This window comes from Halichoeres trimaculatus, unplaced genomic scaffold (genome assembly GCF_033239565.1).
Source record: "Halichoeres trimaculatus isolate MK-OKI-2021-1 unplaced genomic scaffold, fHalTri1.1 fHalTri1_scaffold_18, whole genome shotgun sequence".
Taxonomy (NCBI): Eukaryota; Metazoa; Chordata; class Actinopteri; order Labriformes; family Labridae; genus Halichoeres; species Halichoeres trimaculatus.
Genome location: NW_027437196.1, coordinates 16,383,815 through 16,404,874, shown reverse-complemented (window position 1 = coordinate 16,404,874; position 21,060 = coordinate 16,383,815). Strand labels below are relative to the sequence as shown.

General features: G+C 40.3%; 1 protein-coding gene across 1 annotated transcript; it reads left to right on the top strand.

Annotated features, from left to right (window-relative positions):
• The first annotated feature begins 7,170 nt into the window (after positions 1–7,170).
• Positions 7,171–14,164, top strand: LOC141807655 (uncharacterized). Its single transcript, XM_074693793.1, has 6 exons — positions 7,171–7,433; positions 9,100–9,144; positions 11,623–11,733; positions 12,020–12,136; positions 12,340–12,420; positions 12,506–14,164. The coding sequence occupies exons 1-6, from the start codon at positions 7,311–7,313 to the stop codon at positions 12,554–12,556; spliced, it is 528 nt and encodes a 175-aa protein (XP_074549894.1). The 5' UTR covers positions 7,171–7,310; the 3' UTR covers positions 12,557–14,164.
• The last annotated feature ends 6,896 nt before the right edge of the window (positions 14,165–21,060 follow it).

The window sequence follows — 21,060 nt, the reverse complement described above, 5'->3', positions numbered from 1 at the left end:
ACATGTGAGGTGAGGGCAACTGGTCTGTAGTCGTTGAGTTCAGCTGGGCATTTGAGTTTTGGTACCGGCACAATACAAGATGTTTTCCACAGAGCCGGGACCTGACCCAACTGTAGACTCAGGTTGAAGATCCTCTGAAGGGGTTCACACAATTGGGCAGCACAGTCCTTAAGCAGTCTTGGACACACACCATCTGGACCAGCAGCCTTCCCTGAGCACAGTCTTCCTAACTCTAACCTCACTCCTAAAGCTGTGACAGACGGTGACGGTTGAAGAGGCACAGGTGTAAGAGGGGATGTAGCAGGAGTGGTGGAGAGACACAGATGTGTAGAAGGAGCAGCAGTAGAAGAGGAAGTGGTCGCTGTGTCAAACTTGTTGAAGAACTGGTTGAATTCATTAGCACGTTCAACATCACCCACAATTGGCTGCCTTGTCTTTGTGTTATATCCAGAGATGTTGTTGATTCCTCTCCACACCTCCCGCATGTTATTATTTTGTAGTTGTCTCTCAATTTTCTTTAGAGAAGAGTATTGATCAGCAGTCAGACCTATAAGCCTGTCCAGGTGTGCAGAGAGGAGGAAGCATGATGTTCAATATGTCACTACGTAGCTGGAGGCTATTATCTACATGACCCAATGGTAAACACACACACACACACACACACACACACACACACACACACACACACACACACACACACACACACACACACACACACACACACACACACATTGTTTTCACAGTAATCTCTGTGCACATGGAGATTCCTACAGACAACACACGACTGATGTCTTTTTTTTTTTAACAGAGGCCTCAATGGAACCAAACGTTCATTAGGGAGCTAACTGACTGCTGTTTCTGAGATTTAATCAGTCTGTGAGCAGGTTATATGTTCTCTAAGTATAATATAAGACCCATTTACATTGAAGGTTATTTGTTTAAGGTTTGACATGCACATAAAATACATTGTTCATGTGTAGAGCTATAAAGTGTAGCTACAGTTTTTACAACATGACAGCTCTATAAAACTATGGGCAGGGGCCCAAGGCCATTTGTTATAGGGGATATTGAATGTGTTTTTCTGTAAACTATATTAATTGTCTTTGTTTCTCATCTAAGTTGTCTTACTGTCTGTGGTGCAGTGGTGTTGTCAAAGTAAACCCTAAAGATACAATAAGGAGCAACTTGCCCAGAGCAGTGTACACTGACATAAAGAGGAACCTGTGTGAGTTGAAAACCTGTAAACAGAGACCAAAAAGAAGAGACACCAGCAGGAAACATATGTTGGGGTACAAACCATCAATAGAGATGCTGAGGTGAGCATTGGTGAAAGGAAGCATTCAGCTGTCTGTGAAACATATGAAAGTAACAAAGAAGATAAGAGTATCAAAAACCAGACTGCCTGGCATCATTTTTCTTTCATTCTTTTTGCTGGCAAGGTGTAGTTCATTTATGGCACTGTTTCCAGGTTGCAACAATCTCCAGTCTTGAAATATGAAGCAAATGGAGAAGTCCTTAAAGCTGCAGTTCCTCAAGTGTCCACTACCTGAGGATGGCTGCTGAAGTAGTGAAGGCACCCATTCAAAACAATGTGAGGAAACTATATTAAAGAGGAGGAGGTATCATGCTATTTTTAAAAGCTGTTTATTTTCCATCTAGTACGAGGATTTAAAATTATAAAAATCTCTTTTTTTTTGCGCTGTAGTTTTAAAATACTCTGATTTCAGCCTCTGTCCTAACAGTTTGCTATAGGTGCTTTCTTTTAAAAGGCTGATTATAGTTTTTATGCGTACATGACACACAGAAACAAGATGCACAGAATCAGCATGTGTGGCTTCTATATTTTTAAACACTCTGCGCATCCATTACCAAACTGCAGGGGCTGGTGTGTGGCAAAACCACCTTTACCACAGTACTAGAGTAGAAGTTAGCGTTTATTTACAACATTTAAAAACTGTTTTTTGCTAATTCCTCTTGCCGTTTGTGGATTTCATCTTGGAAATCCTTCTTCACACAGTTATCACAGTGATCTCCGTGGGATGAATCATATAAATGCCAGTATTTTTGTACTTCAGACACTAGGGGTTCTTGCTCGTCCATCATTTTCTCTGCGTGTCTCTATCTGGCAGTTAGAAATTTTCAGATGTGCACAACGCAGAAATCTTTCGCTTGAAAAAGACTGCATAAGGAGGCAAGGTTGCTAAAATGACATGATTGTCCACACAGGGTCATGCAAACCTTGTGTATATGTCGAATATGAACCAAGCTTAAGGCCCCCCTGCTTCACCCCCCATTCCTCTGAAGATCTGTCTTTGTTGTTTGAGTGTTGTTACTTTAATCCATGTTTGAAAAATATCCATAAAGCACACTTAATATTCAGGTTTTACATAGTGAGGGGCACAACTGCGTTGACTGACAGGCAAGGACAAAAGGACGGCCAAGCTCCTTTTCTTAGCCTCTTTTTAGGCCAATCCAAAAGTTTCAGCACTTTGAAGTAAGTAAACTATCAGGCTTTAAATCATGCTTCATAATCAAGGGGAGGCAATGTATCATGTTGTCCTTTGTCAAAGAAGCACTGATAATTACTTCAAAATGCTCAACCTCATAAGACTTGAGCTTTTATCTGGTGTGCAATTTTTAATTCAGCTTTCTATTCAGGATAAGTAAGACCTAATAAGTATAATAAATAAACTTAGTCATTGTACGAGAAGTTTGGTTATTCCTATTTTGAGTTCTCTATGAGTTGTTTTTTAGTAGTGCTATTGAGCTTAAATACTTTGTTGTTGTTTTTCTCTAAAATGGGTGTAATGTTGTGATTTCACCAAAATAAGACATGGGCAGTGTCCCTAAATGTGGCTAAGAGGTCAAAGTTTTAAAAAATTAAGGATCATGGGTCTGAGAGGCAGAAATGTAATGCCCACATATGTGGACGCTGGGTCTTAAGAGGTTAAAGCGAGATAGATCATACAGATCCTGTAGGCTAAAAGGAACATTTTCAGGTATCTTGAAACCTGAGTACTAAAACAAGATCCTTCTGCTTAAGAGTGACACATTGCTTCTCTGTTATTTGGCTGAGCTAATCCTTGAACAATTGTGGAAATAAGAATCATTGTTTCCTTGGAGTAATGAGAAACATACATCACTTCATGCGTCACGTCTCGTAATCCAGATGTTGTGTCTTCAGTCAGATTTCCTGTTTTCTCTGCCCTGTCATCCTGCTGTGAAATTACTTTTTTCTTTTGCTCTCACACAGACACAAACAATTTTCTGCAAGTGTTTGTGTGTCACAAATTATCTGTCGTCTCCTGTCTGATCAGAGCAAGCAGTATGTACAGGAAAAGTTGTGTGCTTTGTATTATTTGTTTTCTTACAAGTTCAACAGCTGCTAGTCATAGAGCATCATCCTCAGACACTCTGACAGCAGCTCAAAGCAGAGCGCTGATGAATGACACGTCCCATAGGATGGCAGAGAAGGGGAATTATAAGTTTGGCTCTGCAAGCAGATTTTTGTTTTATACTTAACTTTCTTTGTTGCACGTTACAAAACTCAGGGGTCGTGTGGCTGTGGGGTATAAGATATACTTGTTTCCTCTTCTGCTCGTCCTCCTTCCTGCAGTTAGCCACAGTAGAGACAATGAGCGGATGAAACTCAGTTAACAGAAATAATGGTGTGTTAGCAATGAGCAATCTGCCTTAGCGTTATGTAAGTGGTTTTGCAATTAAGAAGAACTGCTAATGCTGTCATTTTTTTCATAAGCTGTGAAGTGTATTCTATAATATAAGTAATCACTAAGGAACCAAGTGTTCCCCTTAACAACTCTAAAACACCCAGAATCACCCAACACTTTTAGCAGAAAATAAACAACACATATCCAAAATCTTGCTAAATGTAGGTGCCATCAGGCCCCTGTGCAATAGCTGTTAGCTTCTTTGAAGGCCGTAGCAAACGAAGCATAGTTGGCATTAAAATTTTATCTTTGAGCAAATGGGACATAATTTGAACACACAGGGACACATCAGAGGGAAAATTTTAATATTGCTTACCTTTTGTGGCTCTAACTTGTGATCCTTTACAGCCAACACCAGATGCATCTCTGGGCTGGCTCCACTCCATCACAGCACCCTTTGTCAGCTCATACTAGCTCCACTCTGTTGTGGTCCATAAGTGTCCTTGCTCCAGCAGGTGGCATCAGATATGCAAGCCTCCTTATTTTGTTGGATACCAGAACTGTGATGCGTCGACTTAGACAAAACAAATCAAACACAACAGGAAGTTGAGCACAGAAATCACCTAAAAGTATGACTTTCAAAATAAATCGAACCGTGTCAAAACCAGATTGTATTTAGCTTACAACAAGAAACCAATTTAATGACTGGAGGCAGGCCAGGAGTCAACAGGTTGGAGGTTTTGCCACCGGACATCAATTCAGAGAGCCTTATCAGTGGAGTGGGAAGTGTGGGAACTCCGGCTGTCTGGTGTTCAGCAAGTTGCGGGGCTGAACACGCAGCTGATGTGAGTTGAACTACGCAGTCAACAAGCAACGTTGAGTCTGACTGGTCACACACCTGGTGTATATCCAGCATTACAGATGCAACCGGTTGTTAGCACTAGCAGTATTCGTAAATGTTTTCCCTCACTGAATTGCTGAAGTGGAGGAAACATACTAGCATCTGAATTTAGTGTTGCCAGGTGTTTTCTTGTAAATGGCACTAAGGGCCCTTTTCCACTGGCACGCCTTGGCCCTACTCTACTCTCCACTTGCCTGGTTCTTTGACCACCAGGGGTTGCCATAAAACAGCTTGGCTGCACCGCGTCCACGCCATATTGAGCGCGACACAACATTCGCAAACAATGGAGGACGTGGAGGCAATAGTTTACTTGCTACTCAGTCTCTGTATTTTTGTCACAAACCAGGGACCAGGGAGAAACTTGACGGGACACCATTCTTGCAGTTGTTGTCTAAAAATGGCAGGTGGCTCTCGTCCTCTTATGTCCTGTCTTGTTTTGGGCGTGGCATTCATGTCTCATCGATGACGATATTGTCTGACCAATCAGTGGCCGGCAGTTTGTGACGTCATCTCTTAGTACTGACCTAGTTTGCTTGGAACCAGAGCGGAGTTGACACTAGCTTTTTTTAGAGGTACTAGGCCAGTGGAAACGCTGCACATCGAGTAGGGTAGGGTAGAGCCGAGGTGTGCTAGTGGAAAAGGGCAATAAGTAAAAAGTAAAACAGTACTTTATTTCACAATGCAGAATGATTGAGTTTAAAATTATCAAGAGAGGTCAAGCGGCTGGGTTTGCTTTTATTTTTATTTATTTATTTATTTATTTATTTATCTTAATTGTTACTCCACTCAAACAAATGTCAATATATTTCGATGAGTTGTTTTTTTTTTTCTCTTAGTTTTGGGATTTCTTCATTTTATTAGAGGTTTGGGTCACTGGATACAAAAGTTTGCAAAAACAAAGCTAGAGTTTTCGATTATAAGCAACGCTGAAGAGAGAAATATTCAAAAATACCTCTTCCATACTTTTTAAGAATTTTTATCTTCTTTTTAAAGACAAAACTGGTGTTCAGGGCAGCCTAGTACTGACTTTTTGAAGCTTGATAATCATTTTAACAGATGCATTATATATTCATCAGAAAATGTGGAAAACAAACAAAACAAAACCAAACAAAGGAAAAAGTTTGGAGTGATGAATAGGGGATCTGGAGAAGAAATGAGCGCCCCTTGCTGTTGTTATTGTCTCCTTACACGGCCACATGTGGTTTGTGAGAGCTTAAAGTAACCATGGGAACATGATTTCAGTGTATTTTCACAGAAGTGTTCAAATAAAAAAAAATCCACAGACTGTGTATCTCAGTATGACTAACACTTAATGAATAGCAGTCCAACATAAAGCAGACATGTTTGTCCACTCATAGAGTTAAGTTCATTTTGGCTGCCAAGTTAAACAACGTCGTCGTTTTGGAGGTCATTTTTCACTCTCCTTCCTCCGTCTCCTTACTGAATATCCCCGCCTTCAGTTGGCATCATCAGCTTGCAGCCGTCTGGTCGGTGGTCTCGCTGAACCTCAACATTTCCCAGGACAGTGCCGAAAAAATCTCTGAGTACAGTGAGGAGTCTAAAAATGAATCTTTCATTTCTCTGAACTCAAACTGTGACTCACTGGGACTGCATAGACTTAACAAATGTTCTCACAATCTTTTTCGAGCCACTGATACACTGAGGACAGAGGTGTGTGTGTGTGTGTGTGTGTGCTTGACTCAAAATCAAACTCAATTCCTCATTTTTCATAGCAGTGTAGGTTTCCAGCCCTGGTGGGAAACATTTCCTCAGTGACCCAGAGCCTGAGGCTTGAAGGCTGGATTCTCATCTCTGCCGCTCCCACTCAATATTTCCATCCTGTAATACACCTTGAGACAGGGTGGCTATTCATGTTCAACTCTCCTCATCAGGAGGTGAGTTCTTCATGGTGTGCTGTGTTTTACAGACCACTTAATCTCCCACAGGGGGATATTAATCCCCCTCTGTATGCTTTCCAGATAATGTAAAACACACTGAATGTTTCAAAGAGAAAATGAATAAAGTTCCTGTGTTTTGATGCTTTTTTCGTTCAGAACAGATTAAGAGCGGTTACCCTGAAACCATAATTGACTGATAATGTTCTTATCCACATGTGACAGTCAGGATTTCATCGCCTTCGTCAGGGCTCAAACAGAAGTCTGTGAGCTAAAAGATGGATTGGCAGTGTTGATAGCTGCTGTATATTCCACTGAGAAGAGTAATTATAGTCATTCTAAAAGGCTTTCTGAAGTGTTTGGGACTGTTTAAACAGCCTCTTTATGTACACATTTTTGAAAGCCCAAGGAAAGGAGACAAATCGCTGTGTAATCCTGCATTTCTTCACGACATTACAAGAACCAGACCACCAATTTTTCATGAGTTACGTTGCGAGGTCTGACAACACAAGTTTCCCCTTTCTCTATTTTCTCTTTTATTTACAGACACTGAAACACACACACTTTGGCTGGAGCCACAGTGCAGGCATAAGTGGAAAATGTCCTTTATACTCTTCTATGGGTAGGGGGGAGTCTTTAAAGGGGAGGCCCCTCTACATGTCTGACATGTTTCTGCAGGACCGCAGGCCACTGGCTGGCGCAGAGAGCCGGCTTGTGGTGGGCTGTTTGTCTGCGTGAAGCTGGCATGGCCTCCCGTTCCCCTGCATCTGGTCCCCATTAGCAGAGCCGAGAGTATAAAGCAGAGAGCTGACAGCGGCTGGGAACACTCGAGTTCCTGCCTGGATCATGGGGTTTACTATCTGGCTGTGCGTGCTGTGCCTGCAGGCGAGCCTGCTGTCACACGCCCTGGACTGCTCAGGATCAACACAAGGAGAGCTGTGTGTCAGCGGGCAGACCGCAGACAGACAGGTAAGAGAGGCACCTCTAATGGATGTGATAGTTAGGGGCTGAGAGTGTCCACCAAGGTGTTTATTATGTGTCGGTCATCATGAGTGCTGATGTGACATTAGAGAGGTAAGTGACGTCTGTTTGAATCTTTTTAAATGTTGTTTTCTTCTCTAAACTGCACGATAAGCATCACTTCTGTCGAATCAAAGTGTTAAAAAAGAATCAGAATGATCAGCATGGGAGCAGCAGAACACCTCATCTAATGGAGTGAAACTAAAAGTGATGAGGACAGCTCGAATTTAGAATCAGCTCCGTGTGACCTTGACTTTCAGATGATAGCATTTTTTATTTTTTTTTAAAACTGCAAAGTTAAATTTTAAGAATTAACATTAATGTGACTTTTTTTTTAATAAGAAACAGTCTTGGTCAATTTGAAACTTGTAAATGTGTCCGTTTGTGTTCAGAGCCAACTTTCTCTTTGTGTGTAAGACACAGATTTATGAAGAACCCATTGATGAGTACTCAGTTATCAATCAGTTTAAGTAGTTTTGAATCTTATTTTCAACAATTTTTAACATTTTGTTTTTGTATTTTAGGTTAAAAATAACCAGAATTGTGTTGATTTAGTTCAGTTTTGGATATTTCGCTCAGTTTTTTTTTTTTTTTTAGTATCCTGGGTCAGAGGAAGCTGGTGACTCTACAGGAATGTGACTTTACTCTGACTCCTCCAAAAAGAAGCTACCATGACGATAATAGCGGTCAAGTGTGTTACAGGCTGGCTGGATGGAAACATGGCCAGTCTGACCCTGACCTGTGGAGACATATCATTTATTTTCCTGACAGAAACAAAGTCACATTGTGATGGTTTTTACAGCCATTCTGCCACCACACTGAAAATATACCCCTCTGTGGAACAAACTCTTTCAGCTCCCTTTTTTTGGCTTTTCATGTGGCACCCGCCTGTTATACTTTGAAACCTGTGGTTAGCATTTTTCTGTGGACGGGTCCTCGTGTTGTGTCCAAAGTAATCACCCTCATCTGGACAACGGATTGGACAGCTGCAGGAGCACAGAGGAGGATTTTCACCCACACATGTTTTATTGGGAATCTGCTCCATCTGAGGGACTTGGTACCACATATGTGCCTTTCTACAGCAGCTATTTGTATTGTAATTACAGCATGCACTATTTGAAGCTTCTAATGTGGTGACAGCTAACTAATACCCGATGCAGCATCTTTAAAGAGGCTCTTTTTTTGGTTCACTCCCTTGTATTTTCCCACCAAGGTCACTCGCATTTATAATGGAATGAATTACATTTGTGGAGTAATTTATGGCATGGCATTATGTGCACAACAGCAGAGATCCAGATGGACTGTGGCAGGTTTTGAAGGGGGATACATTTTTGCTACATTGCCCACATACCCACACATTCTTATCTGAACACACACACAAAGTATACAGCTCAGTTTAATTCAGCTCAAACTGCACAGCAGCTCCCTGCTGGTCCCATGTTTGCTGTTTTGGGCGGTTGAAGAGGTATTTGTTTTTGTCAAGAGTTTACACATGGGAGAAATTGTCCTGCAGTGTAAAACAAATGTGTTTTCTCGTGAATTTAGATCTGCTTTTGTATAAAAGTGAACAAAACATCAGTTCTGACTTTTTACTCTTATTTCTTTCTCTTTGCAGTATGACGAGAAGCAGCAGAGGGCAGCACCCTTACCTGAAGGACTGGTAGGTGCTGTTCTCTCTCTCCTGTGTGTGTGCTAGCTGCAGTGAGGCAGCAAGCTCAGCTCTCAGAGAGTTTCGTGTATAAGCTGAGAAACTTTACAGCAGGACTGAGATAAGGGAGAAGATGAAGTGAAACAAAGGAGAGAAACAATTACTGATAACCTATCCAAACAACTCTATGAGACAGCTGTAGTGTAGGTGAAAAGTTTGATGTGATGGAATTGTACTGAAACAATAGGAGTAAGTTTTTGAACGTGAGCAATGGATCACCATGCATATCAAAATGATCCTTCAGCTTCGGCCTTTATGGTTGTTGTCCCTCAGTGACAGGGGTGTGTTCAGATTTTTTTTGACTGGGGCAATGAGTCATGCAGGGGTGGCATGAAGTCTACGCACACAGACAGAAGAATGAAAAGTGTTTTGGTACTGTTTATTCTCATCTTATGATATCTACTGATGAACATTAAAGTATTGTAAAGGTGTTACATTACTGAGTGAAGATTTTAACTTTGAAGCGGGTGTTATGCTCTTGCTTACTTTAAACATGGATATGAAATAACAAAGCTGGGTGTTAACACTGAATGTCTGCAGATTTCTTAATTTGCTACTGATTCATTACTTGTAAAAATCTCTCCATCTGTCTGGAAATTACAGTGGAGAATTAGTGTTTCATTAAAATAAAAAGGTTTAAAAAAAGTTCTGATTAATTTCATAAACTTGTGAGAATGATCATGAATTTACATGAATAAAGTCATTAATTTAACTCTATGGCTCTAGGCTACCAGGAGAGCACCTGTACAAAATAAGGAGCCTGGAGCATCCTGTGAAGTTATACTTTACTATAGATTCACAAATAAGGACTTATTTAATCTTTTGGCACATCAGCATTATTATAATTGGTATAGTTACACTTATGAAGATGTTATGCTGATGTTGTGCACTGCCCTTTCAAGGTTCTTGAGGGCCCTAAAAAGACAGCTAAGAAACTGGGGCTTTGTTGAGAACTCCAGTAGAATTAAAAATATATTCACAGATTCAGTTTTTGCTGCTTAAAAACTGTTGTCCTTTGGCAATGGGGAACTTACACTGCATATGCAGAGCCAGCTCTTGTTCAAATGAAATGTATGCAGATTGCAACACTGATAAAATATGATACAGTGGTATTAAACAATTTCCCCCAGGAGAGGTGAAGCATCATCATAACCATCTTACATGTTATGTCATATTTTTCATACTACATTTCTTAGATCTTCTGAAAGCGTATAGCAAACAGCTAAGATAATGCTTTTATTATCATAAATGTATGACTTTATTCTCATAAATTAATGAGATTAATTTCATAAATTGGCTTTTTTTTAAACTTTTTTTAAACTTTTTTTTTTAACATGTAGTAAACTACTCAAAACAGTATGTTCTGAAAAATATAAAAAAAAAAACACATAAGACTTGCTGAGATAAGGTAGGTTGTCTCATAAGAATCTTACAACCAGCTCATGACACATGATCAAACATTAAGGTCTGTCCATAGTTTTGTCTATAACAAGCCTCTGAGGAGGCTGGCCAATAAGAGGGAAGGTAGTTTGTGGAGTGGGGAGCCCTCAAGAGACACCTGCTTAAACCAAACATTTCAGATGGTTTGAGAGTTATTTCTTTTTTGACAACACTAACTAAAATTTTCTTGAAATTTTGATGTACTCATTCTGAAATGCTTGTCTATATTTTTAAGAACCAACAAGAGACAAGTGTGCTACATATAAATAAAAGAAACCAGACAGCAACTTGATGATGTAAACAGCCAATCAAAGTTTTACATTTTGGGGGTGATAGCTGGGGTGGCCAATCAGCCAAAGAGGAAAGGGCCCCCTTGGCCACTTGTCTCAACACGCCCCTGCTCAACAGATTCTCAAATATTCCACTTACATTGATGCACAAGATTAGGCCAACAGCAATCACTGTCAGCTCTTTAAATGGCATCCCAGATGATTGCAAGGCAAATATTTTGCGGCTTAAGTAGCCGTTTTTGTTTTCAACGGAGCGGAAAGGAGAAAGAACAGGAAGTCATTACCCAACACTAGAAGCAGTGTTTTTATTTCCATGCTTATATAACTCAGGAGTAAAAAAGGGCAGTGATTGCAGCCCAGGCCCTGTGGTACAGTCATAAATTTACCACAAAGTCCTAATTGGCAAACAGAAGTCTGTTGTTTCTGCGAGCGACAGTCCATTTATTAGGAAACGAGAGGATCAATAGCAGAGCTTTGTTTATGTGCAGATCAATGAGGGGTGCAGGAAGTAGCTGGGACACTGGCAATCATATTTCTGCAGTTTCTTTCTCCTTATTTGGAGTTATACTGCCAGTAAAGAAAAAAAGGCTGAATATGATGAGTAACCAGTGTATTGTCCTCACATAAGTCTCAGCCCAGCAGAGGAAGCAGTGCTGTGCATGTGGATATGGATGTGGTTGTGACTGTCTCCTTTTTGTAGGTTTTGTTTAGACGTAAGAGACAGCTGGAGCACAGGGGTCCCACCCACCTGAGCCACTCCAGCCTGCCCGGGGCCGTCTCTGTCAAAGGCTTCCCTAACACTCTCATCCAGGTAAACCAATCTGGTTAGTCACACAGGAGTCAGAGTGAGCAGAAGCCACATGTGGGGGAGGCAGTGACTGCTTATCAATCCAGAGGAGTTCTAGTCATCCTGAATCATCTGCATGTGTTGAAAAACAGAAATGAGACACAGAAACCACATTATTTGTTCTGTGAGTTGGTAAAAGCATGAGAGAAGAGACTTTTATTAGAGAAGAATCATAAAAAGGATTGTACATTAAAGTATAATAGTCAGTGGATGTGACTGTATACGCTAATCCCTGGGTCTTGTCTTAAAGGCTGATCGCTCCAGGCGGCACTTGGCTCAAACTGCGGCAAAGAAAAAGAACAAGCGTAAATCCCGTGTTGGCTCCTTTTCCCTCCTTAGCAACGACAAGAAATCCAACCCCCTACAGGTGAGTCTCCATGACAACCCTCAAGCTGATACAGCAGCTGGGGTGAAGAGGCAAGATGTGCAGGCTAACTTATTGGGCCATCTTACTTGGTTTTATTGGTTGACTCAGTGGTTTTGTGTGTTTACTGAAATGGCTTTCTGAAATCAGGTTGAAGAGAAAAAGTCAAACAGTAACATCCCATCTGTGTTTGATTTTACCTCCAGGTGACTCGCGCAAAGAGACAGGTGAACATGGATCCACCAAAAAGAAGGAGCTCAGGTCATTCTGGGGCCTATTCCGTCCTGGTGAGTCATCAGATTGTTTTATCCTCCTAACCTGAACATTACATCCTGTGACGTGTATTTACATGAGGTTTTCTGTGCTTCACAGGGAGATCCTCAGGCTGATGGACAGACTGACAGACCCAAAACAATCATGTAGAATATAAATGAGGCCAAATAAAGCCTGTGGTTAACACACATGTCCACACTTTTGTTAAATCATGTTAAAAAAAATTGAAGAATAGCGTGAAAATCTGACCATATGAAGAACATCACAGTTTATCTAGTTTGATATTTGTGCCCATTGATGCTGTTACAGTAGTAGGACAATTCAGTTAAAGGGACAATTCACAATTCTTTCTTTAAGAGGGGTTATGTGAGGATCTGGACACTAGTTTGTGAATTACCCACAGGTAGATTCTTAATAAACCGAGAAACTGTTTCGTAGACTGGCACAGAAGCCTGGTTATCAACTGTCTCATGTTTTACAGCTCAATTTTATTTTTTTGTCTTTGAAATAACTTAAAGGTAGGGTCTGCAGAAATTTCCGTTACTTGTTTGTAAACACAAATTCAAATTGGGGCCCCTGCAGTTTAGTAGCCATCTATATTTAGCGCAGCTGGCAGATGGGTGCTCTAAGACATGTCTGTAATGTGTAACATCAGTGAACAGATGACTGCAGATAACTGCTGCATGTGGGTTGGAATAAACATTAGCACAAACTGTTTAGCCCTTTTAGCCTTTAGCCTGTGTGCTGTCACTCACTTGTTCAGCTTTCGTCTGCTCTTCTGTCCTTTTTTTGTCTGAGCGTTAGGGTCCAGTGTCCACCACCACTACAAAATTAATCACAGAAGTTGTTTTCAGCAGAGAAAAACACAGATCTATCCTCTCACTTCTAAGCTTCGTCAGTCATCGTGGTGTTGTCATAGAGAATTAGACGTGCCGTAACTTAATCCAGTCCTGCACGACTTGTATTTGAAGCCAAGAGGTAGCATTTTGAAATAACCAATAAAATGTAACATTAGTGCTGACAATCTCACCTTAAAGTGTGGATTACGATCAGGTATATCTGGAAGGTAGACTTTTGCAAGATCACTTTGCAACTCCCCACAGCCTTTTTGACTTGTTGAAACAGCAGTAGGGAAATCTGGATGTGAATGATAAAGACTGCAGGAAAAGGTCCTCTGGTTCACATTTTATTCACCTGTACACCCAGGTAAACTGGTATCTCATCTGCTCTCTTGTGAAAACAAAAGTGTCCCCCTTCTTGTTCCTCTTCTGTGGATTCTGGTTCGTAAAGGTGTTACCTCTCTTTTGAAGGTTGCAGATCTGCATAGCTGAATGGTGCACTGCAGGTGGAATAACACCCAGGAGATGTATTTAAGCGTGCAAAATAAATGTATAAATAAGTAAAATAGTGGCTGTCTGACTGCAAAGTAGAGCCCTGAAAAGTAGCTTAAACTTACACCAACATCTGTGTTTGAGCCAGAGTTAAACCATGCCGTAAAGTTGACCCCTTCCATTGCAGGTGATAGACGTGCTTCTGTTTCAGCTCTCTGGCCACTTTCTCTAAAAAAAAGAGTGTGTCTCCTGTGGGTAAAACACTCAGTGAATACCTCTCTAAAAGAGCAACTATCTCTTTAATGAGCGAGTCTACACTTATGAATACTTTATATATTCTATTTTAGGTTTCTAATATATTCCTGCATGTTATGAAAATCAAAGTCCCCACGTTATCATTCTACTTTGCAAGTTTGTTGTTACCTATTTAATCACAGATTCCTGATAAAGATTTGGGGTATATTTTTGCAGAAATAGTTCTTGTGTTGTATCAGATTTCAATAAAAGTTTCAAGGAAACTTGTATAAAAGTCTGTGATTCTGTTGTTGCAGTGGCTTAGTCTTTCCCTTTCTCTTTTTCAAAGAAAAATACAATTTTCCAACATACGGTAAGTGTAAAGGACCTTGAGTTAAGTAAGTCCAATTACAGACGGAGAGTGTTGCAGGTATTGTGCCTGGTTGGCAGGATAAAGCAGCAGGAAGCTCTCTTCTCTTTAAAGGCGTAATCCATTTATACTACAGCAGCCAAGGGCAAATAAATAAGCTGTGGATGTGAGCGAGACAAAAAACTACACACAGTCCAGACCATCTGTTTCAAGAGTCAAACTTAGTCTCTTTAAACATCTTGAGTCATTTTAAATTCATTTGGCAGGGGATGGAGACTCGGTTTGGTCTGAACAAAAAGAAAAGGTTTTTTTTAGGACACTGATGTAAATGTGTGCACAAAAGTACACAGCATTGGTTTCCATTATTTTCAGGATGTTGGATTTACCTGAAAAAAAACAGCACAATACACAGATAAGTGGGTTAAAAATAAAAGCAGCTGGAATGAAACCTAAAATTGAACCACCCAAAGTGTTACCAGCAGAAAATCCGGCGAATGAGGCAACCTGATGAGGCCAATGATCCTGTGTAAATGTGTAAAGCAATCTTAGTGAACAGGATGACTCATCCTGCGCTCAGTCAGTGATCAAAGCCCCTCAGCTCATGACGTAAGCATGCAGTACTCACAGTCTCATTATGCTGGTTTTTATAGACACAAACAGAAGGAAAGGGGGAATATAAGACAACAAAACGTTATTTTTAAACCTGGCGTTTTCCCCTGAAGCACAGGAATATCTTCCAGCAGCTTGCTCTTAGAGAAAATAGACAAGTGTAAGGTCCCGAGCCACTGACACGTCATCAGATAACCTGGATTGACTGGTTATGAACCGTCTCCGTGTCATCATGGTGACAAACAATCACAGGAAGCCCATCTGATTTCTCTGAAAACCAGCAGCAAAGGCCAAGATCTTAATTTACTATTTCAAAGCATCGAGAGCGACAGCCTGCCCTCACTGCCTTATTATCATCTCACACACACACACACACACACAGACACACACACACTGCAGTGACAGCTTCCAGTGCTGCTGATTGACTGAGCCCTTGGGCTGATGTATCCTGGGAACTTCAGAACAATGATCTGATAGAATGAGGTGGACATGTCCAAGTGAGTGAATAAGTTGCAGATGGTGCACGCAAACATGTCATAGATAGAAATCGACCATTTAAACCCGCTTCCTTTGGTGACGTCAGTTTAAGTTTAGGCTTCAATCCGTGTCACCGTGTGTGTGGTCAATACAAAGGGACTCCTTGCTGCTTTTTGCAGTCATTGTGGTCATGTAATAGCACCCTACCATTTTTCCTCTCGGTCATTCCTTTGGAACAAAGCAGACAATGATAACTTCTATCAGAATAATTAGGAAGCCTTAAATCTATAGGAGTGTGGTCGGAAATGGCCCAGGAGAGGACTATGTCAGATTTTCCCATAAAAAGGTTCACATGTAGTTAGTGGCTTTCAACATCCCTTTCAAGCAGTGGAAACCACGACGTAAGTGTTAGTTTCTGTTGACAGGAGTCTCCTCATCCCAAACAGCATGCAATGTGGGAAAAGACAGTCACAAACAAAGTCTGCTCCCGCAGTGAGGAGCAAATGTGTCGAGGCAGAGGTGAGGGCCAATCCCAAGAAGGGCAATGTCGGCAGTTTTCTGCTCTAGGAGTGTTGTTTTTTTTTTTTTTCAAGCTTTTGAAATAATTTATAGAAAAGGAAATTCTTTATTCAAGTCTCACAAAGCATCTTAAGTCAGAGTAAAGCAATCACAGCAAAGTTAATGACACTAGTTTCCATCTGGAAGAAGTGCAAGTAATCAAGACATGTTATCAAATGAAAGAGATGTGTGACACTATACTTTATTTATTTATTTATTTATTTGTTTATTTATTTATCTATTTATTTAATTGTGACAGGTGTAACAGCCTGTGAAAAGGTAGCATCATGTCCTCAGTTTTCAAAAGTGCCTGCAATGGAAAAATGTATTTTTCTGCAGGCACAGCTGTGGTTTCTGATCTTTCTTGCTGCATAGCTTGCCAAACATCTAAAGCTATAGCTTATCAGCTCTATTAATTGAAAATAGCATATAATGGCAACATCAATTTGGTTTTACATGTCAATTGTTTGTAGTTTAAAACTCTACCATGAAGGTCAGCATTTTCCAATGAGCTCAGTGGCCGACAGCCTGCTCCAAAAGCACCAGGCGATAAAAATATGCTGCAATTTGCACACTCTGCAAGAGTCCGTTTTCAGTCACCCACGCGGGAAATACTGGCATACAAAACCTCATTACCACCAGGAAACCCAAGAAGTGAGTACAGGAAGTCTAGCTTCACAAATAAACTAAAATCCATCCTTATTGTGAACTCACACCTGGGTCCTGGGTTTGAGGTGAAATTAAAGTGTTCCCATTTGGAAGTTTGAAAATAGAAATAGAAACAGAAATAGAAAATACTTTATTTATCCCAGAGGAGAAATTCAGGAGTCAAAGCAGCATTTAAGAAAACAAAAGTAAGAAAGAGTATAGAAAGTGCAAAAAGGTCCACAAGAAAATAGATGATGACAACCCGTCCACCACTCTCCAGCCCAGCCAGTCTCCACCTCCACAGGGTCCAGGACTGAGCCTCCCCAGCAGTCTGTTCAGTCTCTGTCACCTGGATCCTGTCTGCCCACAGCAGGTGAAGCTCCTCCAATGTGGTGCCGGCGTCTGTTGTCATCTCCGTCAGCCACGTCTGAGAACAGCATGATGCCACTCTGCCCTCCGGCAGCCCCTCTGCTGCTGGGCTAGCTCGTCCATCCCACCCGAGATAGATCCCACGTTCCCAACAACGATGGATGGAAGGACAGGTCCACATCGTCACCTCCCAGCTCACACCCGAGAACCAGCACGTCGTCCTCACCTCCTCCTCCTCACCTTGAGGGAAATCATCAAGCCCTACACTAATTAGCATTGACATGCTACAGGCTGCTAACAGCTAATTTCACATGTAAACAATGCAGCCATGGTTACAACTAGGATCTCCAGACAAACACAGGAGAAAAGTAGTAAAAATATTGCTGATCCACTCCAAATACAAAGATGACGAAAAAGAGACGGAAAAATTACAAGAAGCGGACAAAGAAGAGAGAGCTGCTGCAACAGGCAGCTACTTGGGCAGCTCCTAGCAAAAATATAGGCACCTGATTCACAGAGCCTCTTGTTAGCTAGAAGTAGCCTGATAATAGTTAACGACTATTGTACCCAATATGAAAATATCTTATATAAAACCAAAAAATAAGTCTTTTGACAATAATGTTACCCTTTTTTTTATTCCACAACTAAGGGTTAGCTTAAGTGCTGTTAGCTACAAATAGCAAAGGAGCTCCACTTGTTGACAGGAAATTAGCTTCTAATAGCTTTGTGTATGGAAAAGGACATGAACACTACTTAATAAAAGGTGTAAACATCCATACATATATACAAAATACATCTGTATATCCACGTGTGAATGTAAAACCTTTTCTGAAAAGAAGATGTACGGTAAAAGGACTAAAAACAGTATTCATGTGCACTGGGAGATTATTACAAATACTTTGGATGTGTTCACACTTCCTTTTACCTGGAATAAGTGCTTCAGTTAATCTGTCTAAATTGTTGGCTTGTGTTTAATCTGTCTGATACCCTGCTTGTGTTTTGATCCAGCAGACTGTACTGAGAGACTGGTTCTGTTTCTTGGACAGGTTTGGTAAATGCAGCAATAACAAAGGTGATCAAAATGTTATCTAAAAGTATGAAGTCAGCCAAAGGTCTGAAAGCTTTACTGTTATACCTCCAACTTTCATAAACATGTGATTTCTCTGTGATTGGCAGTCATGACAAGGCATTTCCTGCTCAATATTCTTCAAGTTTCTCTCTTCTCATCTCCTTTCTGTTCACACTGACCTGAAACCGTTCTCATGCTTTCAGACTGAATTTGGCTCCTTCTCTTCTTCTCCTGCCACTTCCCATCAGATCAGATACAGGGCGTCGGCTGTCTGCGCTCACCTCCTGTCACTCCTCCCGGGCCTGACATCAACTCTTCCAAACAGCCTCCCCAGCTCTGCCTGTCAAAACTTCAACCCACATGGCAGCATGGCTCTGTCACATCCCTGTGAAAGAGAAGCTAGAAGAGGGGTTAAATGGTGATCTATGTAAGATGTGTGTAAATCCTCAGTAACAGTGTTGTGGTGTCAGCTCAATATATCAACCTGGTAACCTTTCAACACGTATTTCAGAGGGAGGGGTTGCTCGTGGACCAGGGCAGATTTATTGACTTTTTCAGCCTCTGTCAGCGTCTTATTGTAAACAATACTATGGCCTTGGTAACAAGGAGCAAGATAGCATCTACAATCCATTTAACTTGTCACTTTGTCATTGGTCATAAATGAAAAGAAAAGGTCACTATCCTGCTTCATACACAAACCTTTGTGGAGACTGGTTTTAATGCAATTGATCACCTGTTGTGAACAAAAAAATTTTAACGGTCACGTCATGTAGTTCAATTCATTATATGACAAAATGACTGTATATGAGTGGCAAGTTTTTCAAGGAATTTAGTCTGGATCAAAATGATCTAGATTTGGAAATCCCATTTTATGCTACCCAGGATCAGGCAATCTGTCTAAATTTTATGCGGGTTTTTCAAAGCAGCATCTGTTAAGATCAACAGGTAGAAGAGCCAACATGGGGTCACTTTAGGTGTTTCTTATTTGGAGACAAAACACATGACTAACATAAACATCCACTTCCAAATGTAATTTGTTTTATGACCCCTCATCTGAGCCACAAAAAAATAAAAAACAAAAGTACATTTACAAATACATGGTGGATATTTTAAAAACGTCTCAGATTACAAAAAGGCTATGTCTAATAGTTGACAAAATAAAAAATGTGCAGGGAAAAAACATAAAAACCATAACACTTGCATGTATTGTTCTGCACAACAATGCTACCAGGTGCAATGTCACTCTCTGTGATGATGTTTATGATCCACCTGAGCCCGATGAAGAACCTGACCATTGATTCTTTGAAATTGATATACAATGATGAATGACAGATATATATATAAATATATGATATATGATATATATGATATATAGATATATAGATATATAGATATATAGATATATGATATATAGATATATAGATATATGATATATAGATATATAGATATATAGATATAGATATAGATATAGATATAGATATAGATAGATATAGATATAGATATACACATAGATAGATAGATAGATAGATAGATAGATAGATAGATAGATAGATAGATAGATAGATAGATAGATAGATAGATAGATAGATAGATAGATAGATAGATAGATAGATAGATATTTTGTTTGTTATCAAAAGCTGTTTGGAAGATTTTCATGGGGACAAGATCATTTCTATTTTAGTCTTACTTTACTTTACTCAAAAGATTCATTGGTAGCCTGTTTCTGCTTTGTCACTGTAACGGTTAAGCAGGAGTTATAAAAAGCTTTTTATATTTACATTACTGTGAATCCTGTTCGGGTTCTACCCTGTGCTCTCCTCCTGATTGGACCTCTCTGTAAAACTTTAGAGCAAGGCACCCAGTAGGTGTCCTAATCAAATACCCAAAGTCTAAGTAGCCTCGTCAATGCAACAAAGCGGGAGCTCATCTAGATGTCAAATGTCAGTAACCTCATTTCTCAGGCTGGGCCCTGAAATGTTTTGGGTGGACATATTTCAGCAGCTCTGAGATCTCATCCTTTCCATCGCTTCCCAAAGCTGGTGATAGTAGGGGGAAGGTTAGAACCTACAATGATCAAAAAACTTTATGATAGCTGCATATCTGCTTTCGCTTCAGTATGAGAATAAGAATAGTCTTTATTCGCCAAGTATCTTCAAGAATACAAGGAATTTGACTCTTACTAGACTCTGTCTGTACAATTATTTGTGAATGAACACTAAATATTACCAAAAAAGAAAAAGAAAAAAGAGCGTAAGTGGTAAATAATAATAATAATAATAATAATAATAATAATAATAATAATAATAATAATAATAATAATAATAATAATAATAAATACTTTGTAGAGAGTAAAATAAAAATATCTACATATAGATTTAGTAGCATTCAGCCTATAGTGTTTGCAGCCCCTCATATGACCCCCCTTAGTATATGATTCTAGGCCTTCTCCAAACTTACAAAACACATGTAACCTGAAAGAGCCACCTCTAATGATTTTCAGGTTAAGCAGCCAGTCTCCCATCAGATTCCTCAGTCACTGCTCATCTGAGTGTTGAGGTTGTCCTGTAGAACTACAGGGCCCCTCAGGCAGTGCCCCCCCAAAGCCTCTGAAACAGTTATATCTCAACTGCTGTTTGGTGCATCAGCACAAACCACAGTCAACGTCTTCCTTCTTGCAACTTGCAGGTACAAAGAAGGTCCTCTGGGGAAATCTCTACAGTGTCACTCAGCTGGAGGCTTATAATGGGCTCACACCTGCCCCATAACTTTCAATCTGGGGAACTCTTAAAAAAAATGAGATTGTAGTCTGGCTCCGATGGGGTAGCCTGGGTTTTCCTGTTGGAAGCAAATTAGCTCTGTGCATACTGGGCACTTTTGTATTTTGGTCAGTCTTGTTCTAAGCCCTTACTGAGACCAATTTTACCACAAATCACAGGACACAAACACCTCAACTACATTAAGGCAGAAATTCATTGAGGGGACTGGCTGT